General features: G+C 37.3%; 2 protein-coding genes across 2 annotated transcripts; both read left to right on the top strand.

Moving 5' to 3' along the window:
* The first annotated feature begins 623 nt into the window (after positions 1-623).
* Positions 624-2,810, top strand: LOC116027590 (cytochrome P450 81Q32-like). Its single transcript, XM_031269293.1, has 2 exons — positions 624-1,594; positions 2,309-2,810. Exons 1-2 carry the CDS (start codon positions 624-626, stop codon positions 2,808-2,810), a joined length of 1,473 nt encoding a protein of 490 aa, XP_031125153.1.
* A 2,753-nt stretch (positions 2,811-5,563) lies between these two features.
* On the top strand, positions 5,564-6,305 carry LOC116026836 (MFP1 attachment factor 1-like). The gene has a single exon (XM_031268249.1). It carries the CDS (start codon positions 5,609-5,611, stop codon positions 6,089-6,091), a length of 483 nt encoding a protein of 160 aa, XP_031124109.1. The 5' UTR covers positions 5,564-5,608; the 3' UTR covers positions 6,092-6,305.
* The last annotated feature ends 8,917 nt before the right edge of the window (positions 6,306-15,222 follow it).

The following is a 15,222-nucleotide window of genomic DNA, read 5'->3' as shown; positions in this document are numbered from 1 at the left end:
TTCCCTATTTCATTTGGTCATTTTGGTTTTCCTACTCTTGGGTGTCTGAATTTGATAAACTCTTATTCTTTATATATGGTAACGATGTCATATTTGGGGGAAACTTTAATTCTTTAAAGATCGTAACGGTGCCATATTTGACGAAAACTTTAATCACCGTTACGATCTTTAAAGATGGTAAAGGTGCCATATTTGACGAAAACTTTAATTCTTTAAAGATGGCAACGGTGTCATATTTGACGGAAATTTTAATTCTTTAAAGATGGTAACGGTGCCATATTTGACGAAAACTTTAATTCTTTAAAGATCGTAACGGTGCCATATTTGACGAAAACTTTAATTCTTTAAAGATCGTAACGGTGTCATATATAATTCTTTTATATATAATATGGATGTGAATATAGAAAATAATATTACCAATTAATAATAGATATTAGTTAATTTCCAAGCGGGGAAAATGAAATAGGATGAATGATTTTACTTAGAGATGTTTAAATTCTCAAAACTCATGTTTTATTAACTAAAACCCATTTAATTTAGTTCAATACACCTTGAGTTCCAAATTAAACTCTTCATTCTTACTACCAAAGAACAAAGTCACTCTCAAATCTCCTCTCCAAAATATGGAGATCTTTGGGTGGTCATTATGCATTATTATCTTGATAGTTTCAATCTCTTTCCTCCTAATTAAACCTAAGAAAAACAACTTTCCACCATCTCCATTTGCGCTTCCAATCCTCGGCCATCTCCACCTCCTCAAACCGCCACCGCACCGAGCACTCGAAGCTCTCTCCGAAAAGTACGGCGCCGTCGTCCACCTCCGCTTTGGTTCTCGCGCAATCGTCGTCGTTTCATCCCCTTCCGCCGCCGAGCAGTGCTTCACCACCAACGACATCATCTTCGCGAATCGACCCAAATCTCTCGCCGGGAAACACCTCGGCTACAACCACTCCATTATCGGGTTCGCCCCTTACGGCAACCACTGGCGCAATCTCCGCCGCATCGCCGCCGCCCACGTCTTCTCCTCCGCTTGCGTGACCCGCTCCGCCGCCGCCCGCGCCGAGGAAACCCGTTTCCAGGCCGAGAAACTCGCCGCGGCGGCCCCCGGCGGCGGAGAATTCAGGAAAGTGAACTTGAATGCTCTGTTCCTGGACTTGGCTTACAGTGTGATGACGAGAATGGTCGCCGGAAAACGGTGGTCGGGGCCGGCGGACATGTTTGCTTCACCGGCGGGGATGAGTCTTTGCGACTATGTTCCGGTTCTAAGGTGGCTAGGGTTTCATCAGGGCACGGAGAAGAAGCTGGTAGAGATGAAGAAACAGAGAGATGATTTCCTCCAAGGTCTGATAGATGAAAGCCGGAAAGGTATAGAGATGAAGAAGGAGAAGACAATCATTGAAGCTCTGCTATTACTGCAAGAAGCTGCACCGGAAACCTACACAGATGAGGTTATCAAGGGATTGATAACGGTGATGTTCACAGCGGGAACTCACAGTACATCTCTCACCATGGAATGGGCAATGGCGGTCTTGCTGAATCGTCCGGACATATTAGAAAAGGCTAAAAATGAAATCGAGATGCAAATTGGATGCAGGTAATCTATAAACTTCTGTATATATGCTTTTAGGTTTGTACATAATAGAGTAATGATGAAACTTGATAGTACCCATCCAACCAAGTTGATCACACATTCACACCAACCATCCATTAGGTGATTGCAAGTTTAATTTTTAATGACAGCAGTTTATTCATTTTGATTTCAGCGAGTTAGTTATGAGCAATTTAAGTAAGTTTATTCATTGGGGTCTTTTTCAGCGGGTTAACTCTGGACAACTTGGGTAGGTTTATTTATTGGGGTTTTTTGTCGACTATGGTTTGCTGGTTTTGCTCTAACTATTGATAGTACCCAATACAATTCTTAAAAGAAAATACTATGTATACTCCCAACTTTTCCTTCCATATATAAAATCTTAGATGTAGGCATTTGTACTGGACCCAAATGAAAAAAAAAATAGTTTATTAGTGCCTACCACATTAGATAATAAAATTTGAGAGTCCATGTACAGTTTATTCTTAAAGCATAGGTGACGTTGTATATTTTGTTGTAAATTAAGAGATCAACGAACATGTTGGCCCACACTCTTGCTAGGACAATAGACTCTAAGTTTGGTTCTCATTCTTGGGAATATGATATCCCAATTGTATTAACACTCTACTTCCAAGTTCGTTTTAATAATAACTTCATTTTTCCTTTCAAAAAAATATACTTTTGTATAAATTATAATGAAACCATATAATGATCTTACAGTCAAGTGGTGGAGGATTCAGATCTCTCGAGACTACCATACTTACACTGCATAATCAACGAGACTTTAAGGTTGTTTCCATCGGGACCACTTCTCGTGCCACATTTTTCATCCCAATGTTGCACCATATCCGGGTACGAGGTTCCTAAAGACACAACTCTTATAGTGAACGCGTGGGCAATTCATCGTGACTCTAAGGTATGGGAAAATGCAATCGAGTTTGAACCCGAGAGGTGGTTCAAGGAAAGCGAAGCTGCGGCAGGGTTCAAGTTTGTTCCTTTTGGAATGGGGAGAAGGGCGTGCCCTGGTTCTGGGTTGGCTATCCGATTGATGAGTTTGGTTTTGGGTACGTTGATTCAATGCTTTGAGTGGGGAAGAGTTGGACATGGATTAGTTGACATGGAAGAAGGCAGTAGTGGTTTGAGTTTACAAAGGGTTCAGCCTTTGGAGGCCATGTATAGGCCACGCCAATCTATGGCCACGCTCCTCTCTCTGAGTAGCTAGGGAGGTTGGTTTTGTGTCAGATTGGGGGAAATGGTTTGATAGTTCTCTCATCTTTTTTGTAGACTGTCTTGCCAATGATTTAATGAATTAATATTTTGATTTCAAAAAAAAAATATGAGGGAGAAGATGATGGATTATAGTATTTGGGCCGGGTGAGCCCCATTTGGACAGACTTGGTTTAATAATAATAATAATTTGGGTCTGTTTTAATTATTTGAGTTTAATTCAGTTTTCTATCATCATATTTAGACTTCTTATAGTTTATTTTTTCAATTTAATTTCTCTTTCAATTATATTAAATTTTAATTCAACTTTAGGCAAATATTAAGTATTTAATTCGCTCTTTGAATTTTAATTTAATATTGAGGTGTATATTAAACTGCTTAAAGTATTACAATTTATTTAAGAATATATGCGTTAATAATACATTAATATGCAAATTCAAGCATGCTATGTATATTTGTCAAATATTTATTTTATTGTTTCAATTATAAATTCATTAAAACATGCATTAAGGTTGAATTTAGCATATTTTAAACTCATAATATATATCATTCAATTTTGGGTATTTATGCCAATTTAGGGCATTATGGCCTATTAAGGGATTTAAGGCAACTCTTTTGGTTTGTAATTTATTTTTGAGCATATTTTAATCATATATTTCACTATCATATATTTCACTTGGACTTTAAAACGTATTTTGAACAAGCTAGTTGGGGCTATATGGGATCATTAAAGTATGGATCTTAACATTATTGATTGATATTTTAATAATAATTATAGCTCTTTTTTTGATTTATAACATGGTTATTAGGTTTTAATTATTACCATCTACCATATTTCGTTAATGGTATTCATCGATGGTAATAATATTAAGTTTGGATCTATTTCAGTACTAGACCGTTTTCTATATCGCCTCTACTAAAATAAAAAATTTACTAAAATCAAAATAATCTGAATCATTCATTTAATCAAACAATACCACCAACATTTTTTTAGTTTCTGTTAAGGACCTATCTATATTGGCTCTTATTAGACGGTTCAGTTCGGTTCGGATGAACAGGTGCCAAAACCGAGTGGATATCGGATTACAGTTTTAAATATCCAATCCTTTTTTAATTTTTAAATTATCTTATCGATTTTATTAAACTTTAGTTCGGTTCGATTTGGTTGGATATCTGACCTTAGTTCGGGTATTAAATAACTGAAAAAATAATTAAAAATTAACCAAAAGTACTGAAAAATTAAGAGAGAGAGAGAGAGAGAGAGAGAGTGTGTGTGTGTGTGTGTGTATATATATACATACATACTAATTACTAAACTAGTAAACTGATACTAAGTACTAACAAAATAACAAATACACAAGTTATTACATATTTACAGACCAAAATGTAATGGCTATTTACAAGTTATTACAGACCAAAAGACAAAAGGCTTACGAAATACACAACAGATTTACAAATTGCAACATTGCATCTACCGTCAACAGATCACTGATCACAGATTCACATATGAAGTTATTCACAAAAACTCATAAATTGAACTTGGAAGCCATCAAGCTAATAGCCTAAACCTACTCTTCTTCCTATGAATTTTTACTAATGAAAAAAAAAAATAGTACATAAGCAAGCTGCAAAAGGATTATATAGTTATTAATACTTTAGTGTTGTTATAATGAAACACATAGTACCAGTTCCTCTTGACACTGGTGGTTGGAGGCAGATAACTCCAACTCATAGGTCAAGAGTTCGAAATCGGTATCAGGATAATGAAACACATAGCCTATGTACAAATTAATAGGTTTGTATAAGCACTAAGGGGTAAAATGGTAAGGGAAAATATTGTAATAATATTTCGTTGATTGATGTAAGAATATTATAAAGAATGCATATGTAGTGAATTTGGACATGATTGTCTAGGCTAAGATATATCAATAAGGAAAAACTCAACTAATTTCCTAAAATGGTGGTAATCACGAGACCATTAAGTCAGGGTCCACACGGTGGGGTCACGTGACTATGTCAAGAGGCCCACCCATTCGGGCCCTGAGATGGGCTCGGGGGCGGGAATGGCTAGTGGTCTCGGGTCCCATTTTGGCCCGGATCGCCTATCTTGGTCTGGGTTGCCTTCTTGTATCTGAGTTGTCTTCTTCGGCCACACGAGTTATCTTATTGAGTCCTGGGCTATGAGTTCCTAGGTTTTGAGTCTCCATTCTTAAGCTATTTCCAATATTTTCATTACGTATATTGTTGAATGAAACTGTAATGGAATTATAATGATACATTTAAGTTGCTATAATGAAACTAGTATGTGTGAAAAATAAAACAAAAAAAACATAACAATATTGTCAATGAAACTAAAATGTAATTAAAATGATAAAACGTTATTTTAAATCATGATCCACGCTACTAAATGAACTATGGTCCATAGTAAAATTTGACTATCGTTATCACCTTGATTGTAATTTGTAATATTCTCATATTCTCGTACCCAAATAATCCCTTTTCGGTCGACGTATTCCGTCAAATACCATATAGCCTTCCAATTACAAATAATCAAATAAAATGTCACAGTCCATAAAGATAATCCATCATTTTTAATCACCGAAAGATTGGGCCCTGGACAACCCGGCCCTCACCAAAACCCGCGCCCGAACCTTTACCCGGGCTCGGGCTTCCCTTTTCCCTAGACAAACACAGTAAAAACGTTACAAACTTACAACGCATATTTCTTGTGATTTCTCAGATTTTATTAATCCGATAAAACTCTATCTTTTTCTGTCTGATTTAAATTTCAAAATGTCTGACCGTATCGAAGAAAACCCCCAATTACAGGAGAAGCGCGAAGATTTGGCGAACATGTCTGAAGTCGAATCAGCTCAGGAGACTGCCGTTTCGGAAGCTCCGAAGAAGCCAATGGAGGTCTCCTTCAGCATCTGGCCGCCGACGCAGAAGACTCGCGACGCCGTTATCAACCGCCTCATCGAGACGCTATCCTCGCCGTCCATCTTGTCCAAGCGTTACGGCACCATTTCCCAGGAAGAGGCCTCCGAGATCGCCAAGCGGATTGAGGAGGAGGCGTTTAACGTCGCCGGCGCGTCTGCCTCTGCCGACGACGACGGCATCGAGATCCTCCAGCTTTATTCCAAGGAGATCAGTAAGCGGATGCTCGACACCGTGAAGTCCAGATCTGGCGCCGCCGCGCCGGAGAGTAAGGCGTCTGTGGAGGGCGAGGAGGCCGCTGCTGGTGAGGAAGTCTCGGACGTTAAGACGGAGCCGTGAAATGTGAGCATTGAGGTTTTCTAGTGTTGTTTTAATATATTTGCAGTTGAAATACTAGGGTTTCGGTTAATTGAACTGCTCCTTGGCCGATGCTGAATTGATTGAGATCTAATTCTGCTGTCTATGTGGTTTTAAGATCTTTTATACAATGCTCTTTATACTATTAGATCTTATTATATGTTGTTTCAGTAATTGGCTTCGATGTTTCCTTTTATTCCTATTGTTTTTGGCGTATTTGAGAATCTCTCATAGATTAATTTCACTCTGGCTGTCTCATTTTGGAAGTTTCCCCTTTTTGGCTTTCCTGTGTTTGCCAATGAACAAATCATTTTTAATGTGATATGGAGCTTTATTAGTGGCTGAAGAATGTTCGTAGATAGTAGTTGTTGGTAATGTGATGTGTCATTTGATTAAGGATGTTAGGAGTTTACATTGGATTTTGTTAGGGATGCTTTTGGTCTAGTATTATTGGCTTGGGTTTTGAATCTCCAGAACAAACTGTTTGGTGAAATAGAAGCGAGTTGTGGGTTATCAATTAGGGTAAGGTCAGAAGATGAGAGACACGAACGGAGAATAGTTGTGGGTTATCAATTCGGGTGATCTTGTGCTTCTGTTCTTGAATTAGTACGTGTCAACTTAAGCTGTATATGAGCCTTTTTGGTTGAGCAGGGTAATAGGCAAGTTCATCTGTTATGGAAGAATTCAGAGTTGTAATCTTTTTTTATTACTCATTTTGAAAGCATTCTGAATTCTCAACTGGAGACTTCAATTTTCTGGAATTTAGTTTTTGGAAATTACTGTAAGCTTTGCTTGGTTTATTGGCTGGAATGTATCCTTCCAACTTCTCCTAGAGCCTAGGAATTTCAATCTCTAAATGCAGTCCCTGTTCGGCTCAGTTATTGGCTTTGTCAAAAAGATGTCTTTTAAAAATAGTTGTAATTTGGAGTTTCTTGAAAAAGAGGGTTTTCTTCATTCTTGGCGTTTGACCTAACTTCTATTTTAGGTACTAGATAGGCTCCAAATTAAGATGGGAAACAAGCACTTTCATATGCACTAAGACCTAATTGTGTTGCCTTTAAGATCCTTTATACAATATTCCGTATATTATTTTATGTTATGTCAGTAATTAGCTTTGATGTTTTTGGCGTGTTTGAGAATCTCTCTTAGATAAAGTTTGCTTTGGTTGTTTCATATTGGATTTCTTTCCTTTTTGGCTTTCCTGTGTTTGTCAATGAACAAATCATTTGTAACTTGACATGGAGCTTTCTGATTGGCTGAAGAATGTTGATAGATAGTAGTCCTTGGTAAATTGATATATTGTTTGATTATGCATGTTGTTTTGAGATTAAACCAGTAGTTTAACTAGACGTAATTGGGGATGTGTTTTGTCTAGTATTATTAGTTTGGGATGTGAAACCCCAGAACATGAAGTTTGGTAAGAATTGATCAGAAGAGCCACTGGGAGATAATACTTGTGGATTATTGAATAACGTGATTCTGTGCTTCTGTGCTTGAATATGTAAGTGTCAACTTAAGCTTTATATGGAATGAGCCTTTGTTTTGTTAAGCAATGCAGGGGGTAATGAGCGGGTTAATCTGTTTTGGAGGAATTCGGACTTGTATTCTTTTTTAAATTTCACTGCTTGAAAACATTCTGAATTCTCAACTGGAGATTTCAATTTTCTGGCCTCTAGTTTTTGGAAATTCCTGTAAGCTTTGCTTGGCTTATTGGCTGGATATGTATCCTTCCAAGTTTTCCTAGAGTCTAGGAATTTCCATGTGTTTAGATTTTTTTTTTTTTATTGCTTTGGCCCTTGAAATGCAAATTGAGAAGATATTTACAGCATGTTTGGTAATTGGTAGGGGGGATTGCAATTCCTTCCCCACTCCTTGGAGTAGGATTCCCACTCATTAATTTGTTTGGTTGGACAGAATTGCAAGTCATTAATTTTGAGGAATTGCAAATCTCACTCCTAGGACTCCCAAATAGGGATGGCAATGGGAGTTGGCCGGGAGGTTACATCCATCACCTGACCCACTTTACATTTTCTCCACTCATTTCACTCTCAACCCGCATCAGGTTGACTTTTTCAAAATTCACTCCTATCCTATCGGATGCAGGTGTCACTACAGGTATCTATCATTTATCAACTTATTTTTTTTCAAAAAATAATATTTAAATTATCTATACATAATAAAATAATAAAATTCATTAGTTATAATAAAACATAAAATAATAGAAGTATTTCAATATAATAACAAAATTGTTAATTTTTAAAAATCAACTTAGTAGTTTAGATATAAAAATAATAAAAAGTTACTAAAAACCAATGGGGTAGTTCAAGTGGCAAGTGAGCTTTCTTCCCCCTGGATTCGATTTCCAGAAGTGACAATTCCCTCTCGGAGCCTGAAATTTTTGTAATTAATTATATATTAGTACTACTTATTTTACTATTATATATATACACACATATGGTGGGTCGGGTGGGTTTCCAAACAGGTTTTGTATATAAACCAGAATTCAACTCGACCTATCGCGAGTTTATTTTGTTAAGACACACTCCCAATCCACCACCCTCTACCATCGATCTATGCGGGATGGATTCGGGTGGATATCCAGGATAGATTGAAATTGTCATTTCTACTCCCATATCTATGTGACATGGGAAGAAAAAAAAGTTGAGTTGTAAGGACCAAATTACTCATTCGGTCATTCCTAAAAATTCTACATCTTACCAAAGAATTATAATTTTATGGGCATTTTGATCTTTATAATACTTGCTAAGTTAGTCGCACAATTAGTTTGGTAATCACAAAGTTTCAAGTGCGACTTCTAATAAAAGCTATGTATTGATCTTATAGATTTGAGCTGTAGTCTAGATTAGTTCATTTCCTTTGCCAGCTAAGATCTCAAACTCCTTTACTTCAATCAATTATGAAAGTATGCGGCTTGTCTTTAATCAATTACTTTTAACCGTCTAGGTTAGTTTCCTTCTTTTACAGATCCGACGACATTAATGTCTGGTTTCATTATCTGAAAATGTCACTGCTATGGACGGATAAGGACTGGTGTCCTTGTTGAAGAACAACCTACCTTTCGGAGAATTTCATGAATAATTTAATTTGTCTGCTCTTCCTATCCTACAAGAAACCGAAGGCCAAAGGCAAAATAAGTCAATGTTTACAGGTGGAGACATTATCGTATCACACCCATGCGTATCTTCCCTGTTGACTCCCAAATTCTACCGTCTAAAGGTGGTTGACATTTCCAGATTCTGTACGGTATTCATACACCACCCCCTACCCACCACCGTCAACTTAGATCTATCCTCATATTGTTTATTTAATATTGTAGTAAATATGATATTGCAATAGTAAACTTATTTCCAAATTCCAACTAATCAATTGAGTACATTTTGAAGTTTATGGTATAATTTGATTGAAAGTTATGTTTCATTTTGAGTAATATATACCTTGGTTTAGATTATGACACATTTACAGAAATACAACAACAACAAAAAAAAAAAAGGGAATAATTGTGCATAATTTGAACATTTAAAGAATTAAATATCTTATCGTATGCAATTATCTTGTCTATAAAAGGAAAACAATTTCGCCTAGGCTTGGCAAGATGGAGGCTAGGGATAATCATGGTGGCTTCTTAGGTGGGATGACTAGTGTCAGTGTTCATAGGAAGTAATACACTACTAAGCTGTCATATCGTTGGGTCTTTGCTCACAATCTACTATCACCTGATGAGTATCAATTGAGCTGCACTTGCATCTTCACATGAAGGGGTGGGTGGGTAGAATATGTGTGTTACTATTAAGGAAATTCTAGAATTCAGATACCATATAATGTGTTATATTGTACATTTCTTTTAACCTACATCGTATAGTCACAACTCTACAAAAGAAGCAAAATTAGGGACAATCTTGGCCAAGTTGGTCGAATCAGACAATTGATTTGATAATCACAATGTTTCAAGTTTGACTTGTGTATCAGTCTATAGACCTTGTTGATTTGAGCCGATCAACTATAGACAACTTAGACTAACTTCTTGACTAAGATTACATAGCAGACTCCACCCAAAGTGCACTTTTGAGTAGCGGTTGTTAGCTTAACTAGGTAGTTGAACATTGTTAGGCTTTTGATATTATTAGTTGTCTGGGTCATGCCACTCTAGTCAAGCCTCCATTCAATTTTGAATTTCCACAAGAATCACCAGGATCAAGTGTAAATGTGCAAGAGATTAAGAGAAGAGACACATAAACCTTCATGGAAACAAGTAATAATCCTTAGCCAAAATCAAAGTTCAATTCAATGACAGATCAGAGAGTGACTGTAATTAATAATCATTCTATCATGTTCCAAATTACAAAGTCCAAAGTATGTATACATATCCTAACTATCATCACTATATCTCCCCTGACACAGAATCACAAAACAAAAACAAGAAATCATCAAAAACCCAACACTGAATCCTTCTGTCCCAAAACCTCAAAGAATCCGATGCCATAAAAATTATCAGCCACTGTCAATTAACCTCAATCTATGTGGTTATCTATCCTGTGTGCTTTGGTTCTTCAATCTTCAGTGCCCAGGCCCTTTCTTGCTCGGACCAGAAGCCAATATGAACGCCATGCTTTTCAACGAACCACCCATACCCTTATTACTCTTTCCGGCTTCAACTTCTGCAGCCTTTGGGTGCCCAAAACCGGCGACTTTCTCCCCGGCCGGCGGCGGAAACGGCCGGCAATGGACGGCGTTGGGCCGTGCTCCTAAGAAAAGGAACAGAAATCCCAAGACGAGATAGAAAGGCTTCATGGATATGATGAAGAGAAAGAATGAAAGATCAGAGAGAAAAAAGAGTGTTTTTTTTTGGATTGAAACTGGAGAGGCTCAACTGCTCCACTATATATAACAAGGAGGATTTTTGTAGTAAATGGTAAGTATTATTACTTGGCCGACAAAGAGTGGAGCAAAGAAAAATGTGAAAATTGAATGGTTTGAATTGGGGGGAATGGCAGCTCAGCTGTGGGGAAAAAAAAGTCTATATTTCACTGCAAATTAGTCTAAATTTGGAAATAATGTGAGGAGTGAAGTAAGTTGGTGAGAGGAGGTTTTGAAGAATGTTTTTGAATTGGTTTAATTTGGGTTTGATTTGACTTTAGAATGGTGCGGCATATGTGCCATGCCAAGGGGCAGCTTTTAAAGAGCTTTGAGGTTTCACACAAACCTTCTCTCTCAAGAAACCGTGTAAGTTCCCACATGCATACCGGCCTGTGTGTGCCTCCTACGCGTTTATTTTGTTTATCTTTAGGTTTCCGAATTTGGTCTAACTATATTATCACCAATCGTACATTTATAGGCACAAAAAGTTTAGTCCAAACTCGAACCCTCAAGGTTCATTTGCATAAACTGAATTCCACTATATTTTTGAAAGTAAATCTTAACTTGGGTGAGATTTCTCATCCATTCAACTAATGTTAAGACTGCTAATGAGCCGAGCTGCTCGGGTCGAGCTTGGTCAACTTCAAGCTCGAGCCGACTCGCTATGTAATTGAGTCGAACTCGAGCCAAAATATTTTAGGCTCGTGATTCGTCAAGTTTGCTCACGTGTAGAGGCACGGAGGAAGTTGCAGTGCTAAAACCCTAGATCTAAAATCTAAACTTAGCCAGGCTAAGGCCAAGCAACAGTCGAAGTGGTGTCGGACAACGAAGCCAAAGCCGACGACGAGCAGCTCGATCGAGCTCAAGCTCAAGCCCCCTATTAGTAATCGAATCCGAGCCACCTCTAACTTGAGCTCAACTCGACTCGACTCATTTGCACCCCTGACTAATGCATGTCTTAGTGACACGCGTTTATTTTGCTATTTTACCATATCATTAGTTTATTTAATTATTTTCTTTGGAGTAACAATCTAAGCTCGAGCGGAAGAAATTTTAGTTGAGACTTGTAAATGATGTAAGGAGTTATGGGAAAATTATTAGTTAAAAATTGACGTGATTATTGGGAATTAGATAAATTTATAAAAGAAAAAAAAAAAAAAACAGAGTATTTTCTTGGGACATCGGTGGTTCGAAACGTACAGCGAGATGATGACAGACAAATTAGATGGCAGGTGGCATGACATAAGATTGTTGAGGATAAGACTAATATGTATACATACATATAAGCGTGTATGTGATTATTTTCTGGGAAAAGATGGTTGATATGATCCTTTTGATCTGTCTCCCCCGTTTTAAGCACCGCTCCACCTCTCAAAGTCAAAGAAGCGCCGTGGAACCCATGCATAAAGAGTTTGAACCATTGAAATATAAAATTTGACCGTTTAAATCAAATCTATGTGCCAAAGACCGTGTGGTCTAGTGGCACCCGGTTGCACCCCTACATGGGAGGGGTGAGTTCGAGCCTTAGTGGAACCATAGTATGTTTAAGGAACCTGACCTATTCATAACACAAACAAATTCACAAGCAAAATTAGATTTTCTGAAAGGTATATTGTTGTTATAGGTAAAATGCAACCATTAGCCGACCAACATGGCATCCATCACAAAATAATAATAATAAAACAACTATCTGACGGTGTGTAATAGATGAAAATAAACCAGTGACGGTGTGTAATAAAACAACTATCTGACGGTGTGTAATAGATGAAAATAAACCAGTGACGGTGTGTAATAGATGAAAATAAATCAGTCTAGTCTAAGTTGTCATCTATGACCGATTTAAACTAATATGGTCTAGAGAGCTGCCGTGATTATTATCAGCTAAGTTGTCATCTATGACCGATTTAAACTAATATGGTCTAGAGAGCTGCCGTGATTATTATCAGGTTAAATTGACTGGAATTGTCTTAACATTTGATTTTTGCAACTAAATAAGTGGGAGAATACCACATGTGCATAACCACATGATGTTGAAGCAAATTAAATTATGGTGGAATTCAAAGGAGGGAATTGTGAGCAAGGTTCAATAATATTCAAAGTTGTGAAGGGGAGCTAGGATTTCACACCCTAGCATGACATATAGGTAGGTGTTAGTAGACCACTTTTATGCTTGTAAAGCTATATGATTAAAATAAAAACAGAAAAAGGAAGACAAGAAACTGGGGACAAACACCACACTGTTCAACCATATGCAATACATACCAAATTTGCCAAACAATTCAAAGCATTGGATTCACATTAACAATTGTGAAACTTTTTTGTGGTCGTCTCAGCTGGTTTGGTGAGGTGTTGTTTGAATTGGGTTTTTGTCTGTGCTTGCTTGGAACCAATTCCCAAATAAATATTTTCTTGGTACAATAAAAACTTTGAATATTTTCCCCGGATTTGTTGTTTGTTGTTTGGTGTTTGGCAGTCTCACCTTAATTTCGTTCGTGTTGCATGTTCCTATCAAGCTTTTGTTATGGTTTATGCACCCTGTAATGCCCTACATTTTGCCCACATTTCAATGCCTTAATTCTAGCTAGATGCTCCTCTTGACCATGGCCTAGGTTTTGCCAAAGTCATCAACCAAACTAGACCTACAATTAGTCACTAACAGTTAGTTTCGATTAATAACGGAAATAGTAATTACATTTGTGCACGTTTTGACTAGGGTTGTCAAAATGGGCTGGCCCGCACCCCTAGCATTAACGCGAAGGAGATTCCTTAAGCAATCTGTTGAGTCCTCCAGAATAGTCGTCTCCCAGGTGCTATATTGTCCCAAGTTAACGAGTTTATCCGCACAGAGTAATTGTTATTTTTTCCGGTTAGTGGCTTAATTGCTTTGTTTTTCTGGGTTCAGAAGCTTATTAAGAGGTTATTCGAGTTCGATGACTTAATTACTAATTTCTAAATAGTACGATGGCTTATTTACACCTTTTTCCTAAATTTTAAGCTCATGATAAATTTCAAAACCTCTCTAACTCAACCCTTCGAAAACATTTCCCTCAATAAATGTTACTCATATCATGTATGGTGAGATAATGCACATGATAGTACACTTTAGTAAACACTTTTAATATTGACAACATAAATTAGATCGGGGATATGATTTTGAAGAATTGATGAGTACATTATCTGGATACTTGTCGGTCAACCAAGGTCATCCGAGTGATTACGTACAAAGTTTGGGTGAAATACAAGTAGTGAAGTGAGTACAAAATGTCCTATTGATCGAGCGAAGTTATCCAAGCTATTTATACTATGCCACCGTTTATCTACACTAAGTTGGTTTGTTGGCTCATCTTCATGTGTCGTTTAATGGTTGGTCCTCTGGTCCTAAATTGTAAACAACTGAGTCATCTAATCAGCCGACTTGTGAGGGCCCATCAGGTACTTTGCAAAAAAAAAAAAAAAAAAACACTAAATAAAATACATGTATACCATTGATTCTAATGTAACAAAATCCAAACTAATCGTTTGTTAATTACAACTAGGCCAGCATCGATGAGTCCGCAGCAGATTTCCTTACTTCCCAACTTGCATCATACATATCATATGCATAAACACATTCCTTAGCTTTTGTCCTTTTCGATCTGCTCACAACTTGAATTGTTTCTAACATAAATAATTGTACTCCGATCCTTGCCACCCACGAGTGCCTGTATTTTTTCCTTTGTCTTTTATGGTTGAAAAATGTGTCATTGTGGTGACTCTTACATAACCTAATAGTGTGGATCACATGCCATGCCAGAGGTCTCAGCACCCTTTAGGTTGTTCAGTGACAACAAAATCTGCCATCAGTACACGAAAGTGTGCACTGAGTAAATATCATCTTATATATAACTATAGCCGGTAAAAGACCAAAATTAGGTAAACCAGTTTAGGCTATCCATAGATAACCACCTCGATCAGACCAAGAAGGCCACCAATAGGATGTTCCTATTGGGAATCGAACTTGTAACTTTATGATTACCATGTTAACAACCTAATAAATTAGTTGGGGTTTCCCGGTATATGGTCTTAATTAGTTGACTAGTCGAGGGGAGTGGTCGGATAGAAAAAATAATGATAAATTTATGTTTCTTTGCTCAAGTAAAATTAAGATATGGCACCCGGTTGCACTCCCATATGGAAGGGGGTGTGTTCGAGTCTCAGTGGAGGCGATATTGACTCTTTGTGCTTCAGTATTAAGTTGA

The sequence above is a fragment of the Ipomoea triloba genome, chromosome 8 (genome assembly GCF_003576645.1).
Source record: "Ipomoea triloba cultivar NCNSP0323 chromosome 8, ASM357664v1".
Taxonomy (NCBI): Eukaryota; Viridiplantae; Streptophyta; class Magnoliopsida; order Solanales; family Convolvulaceae; genus Ipomoea; species Ipomoea triloba.
This window is presented reverse-complemented; position numbering and strand designations above follow the sequence as displayed.

Excerpts from the sequence above, each read along its gene's own strand:
- LOC116026836 (XM_031268249.1), top strand. The coding sequence starts at position 5,609 with ATGTCTGACCGTATCGAAGAAAACCCCCAATTACAGGAGAAGCGCGAA.
- LOC116027590 (XM_031269293.1), top strand. The coding sequence starts at position 624 with ATGGAGATCTTTGGGTGGTCATTATGCATTATTATCTTGATAGTTTCA. Across the intron at positions 1,595-2,308 it reads GAGATGCAAATTGGATGCAG|TCAAGTGGTGGAGGATTCAG; the intron begins GTAATCTATAAA and ends ATGATCTTACAG.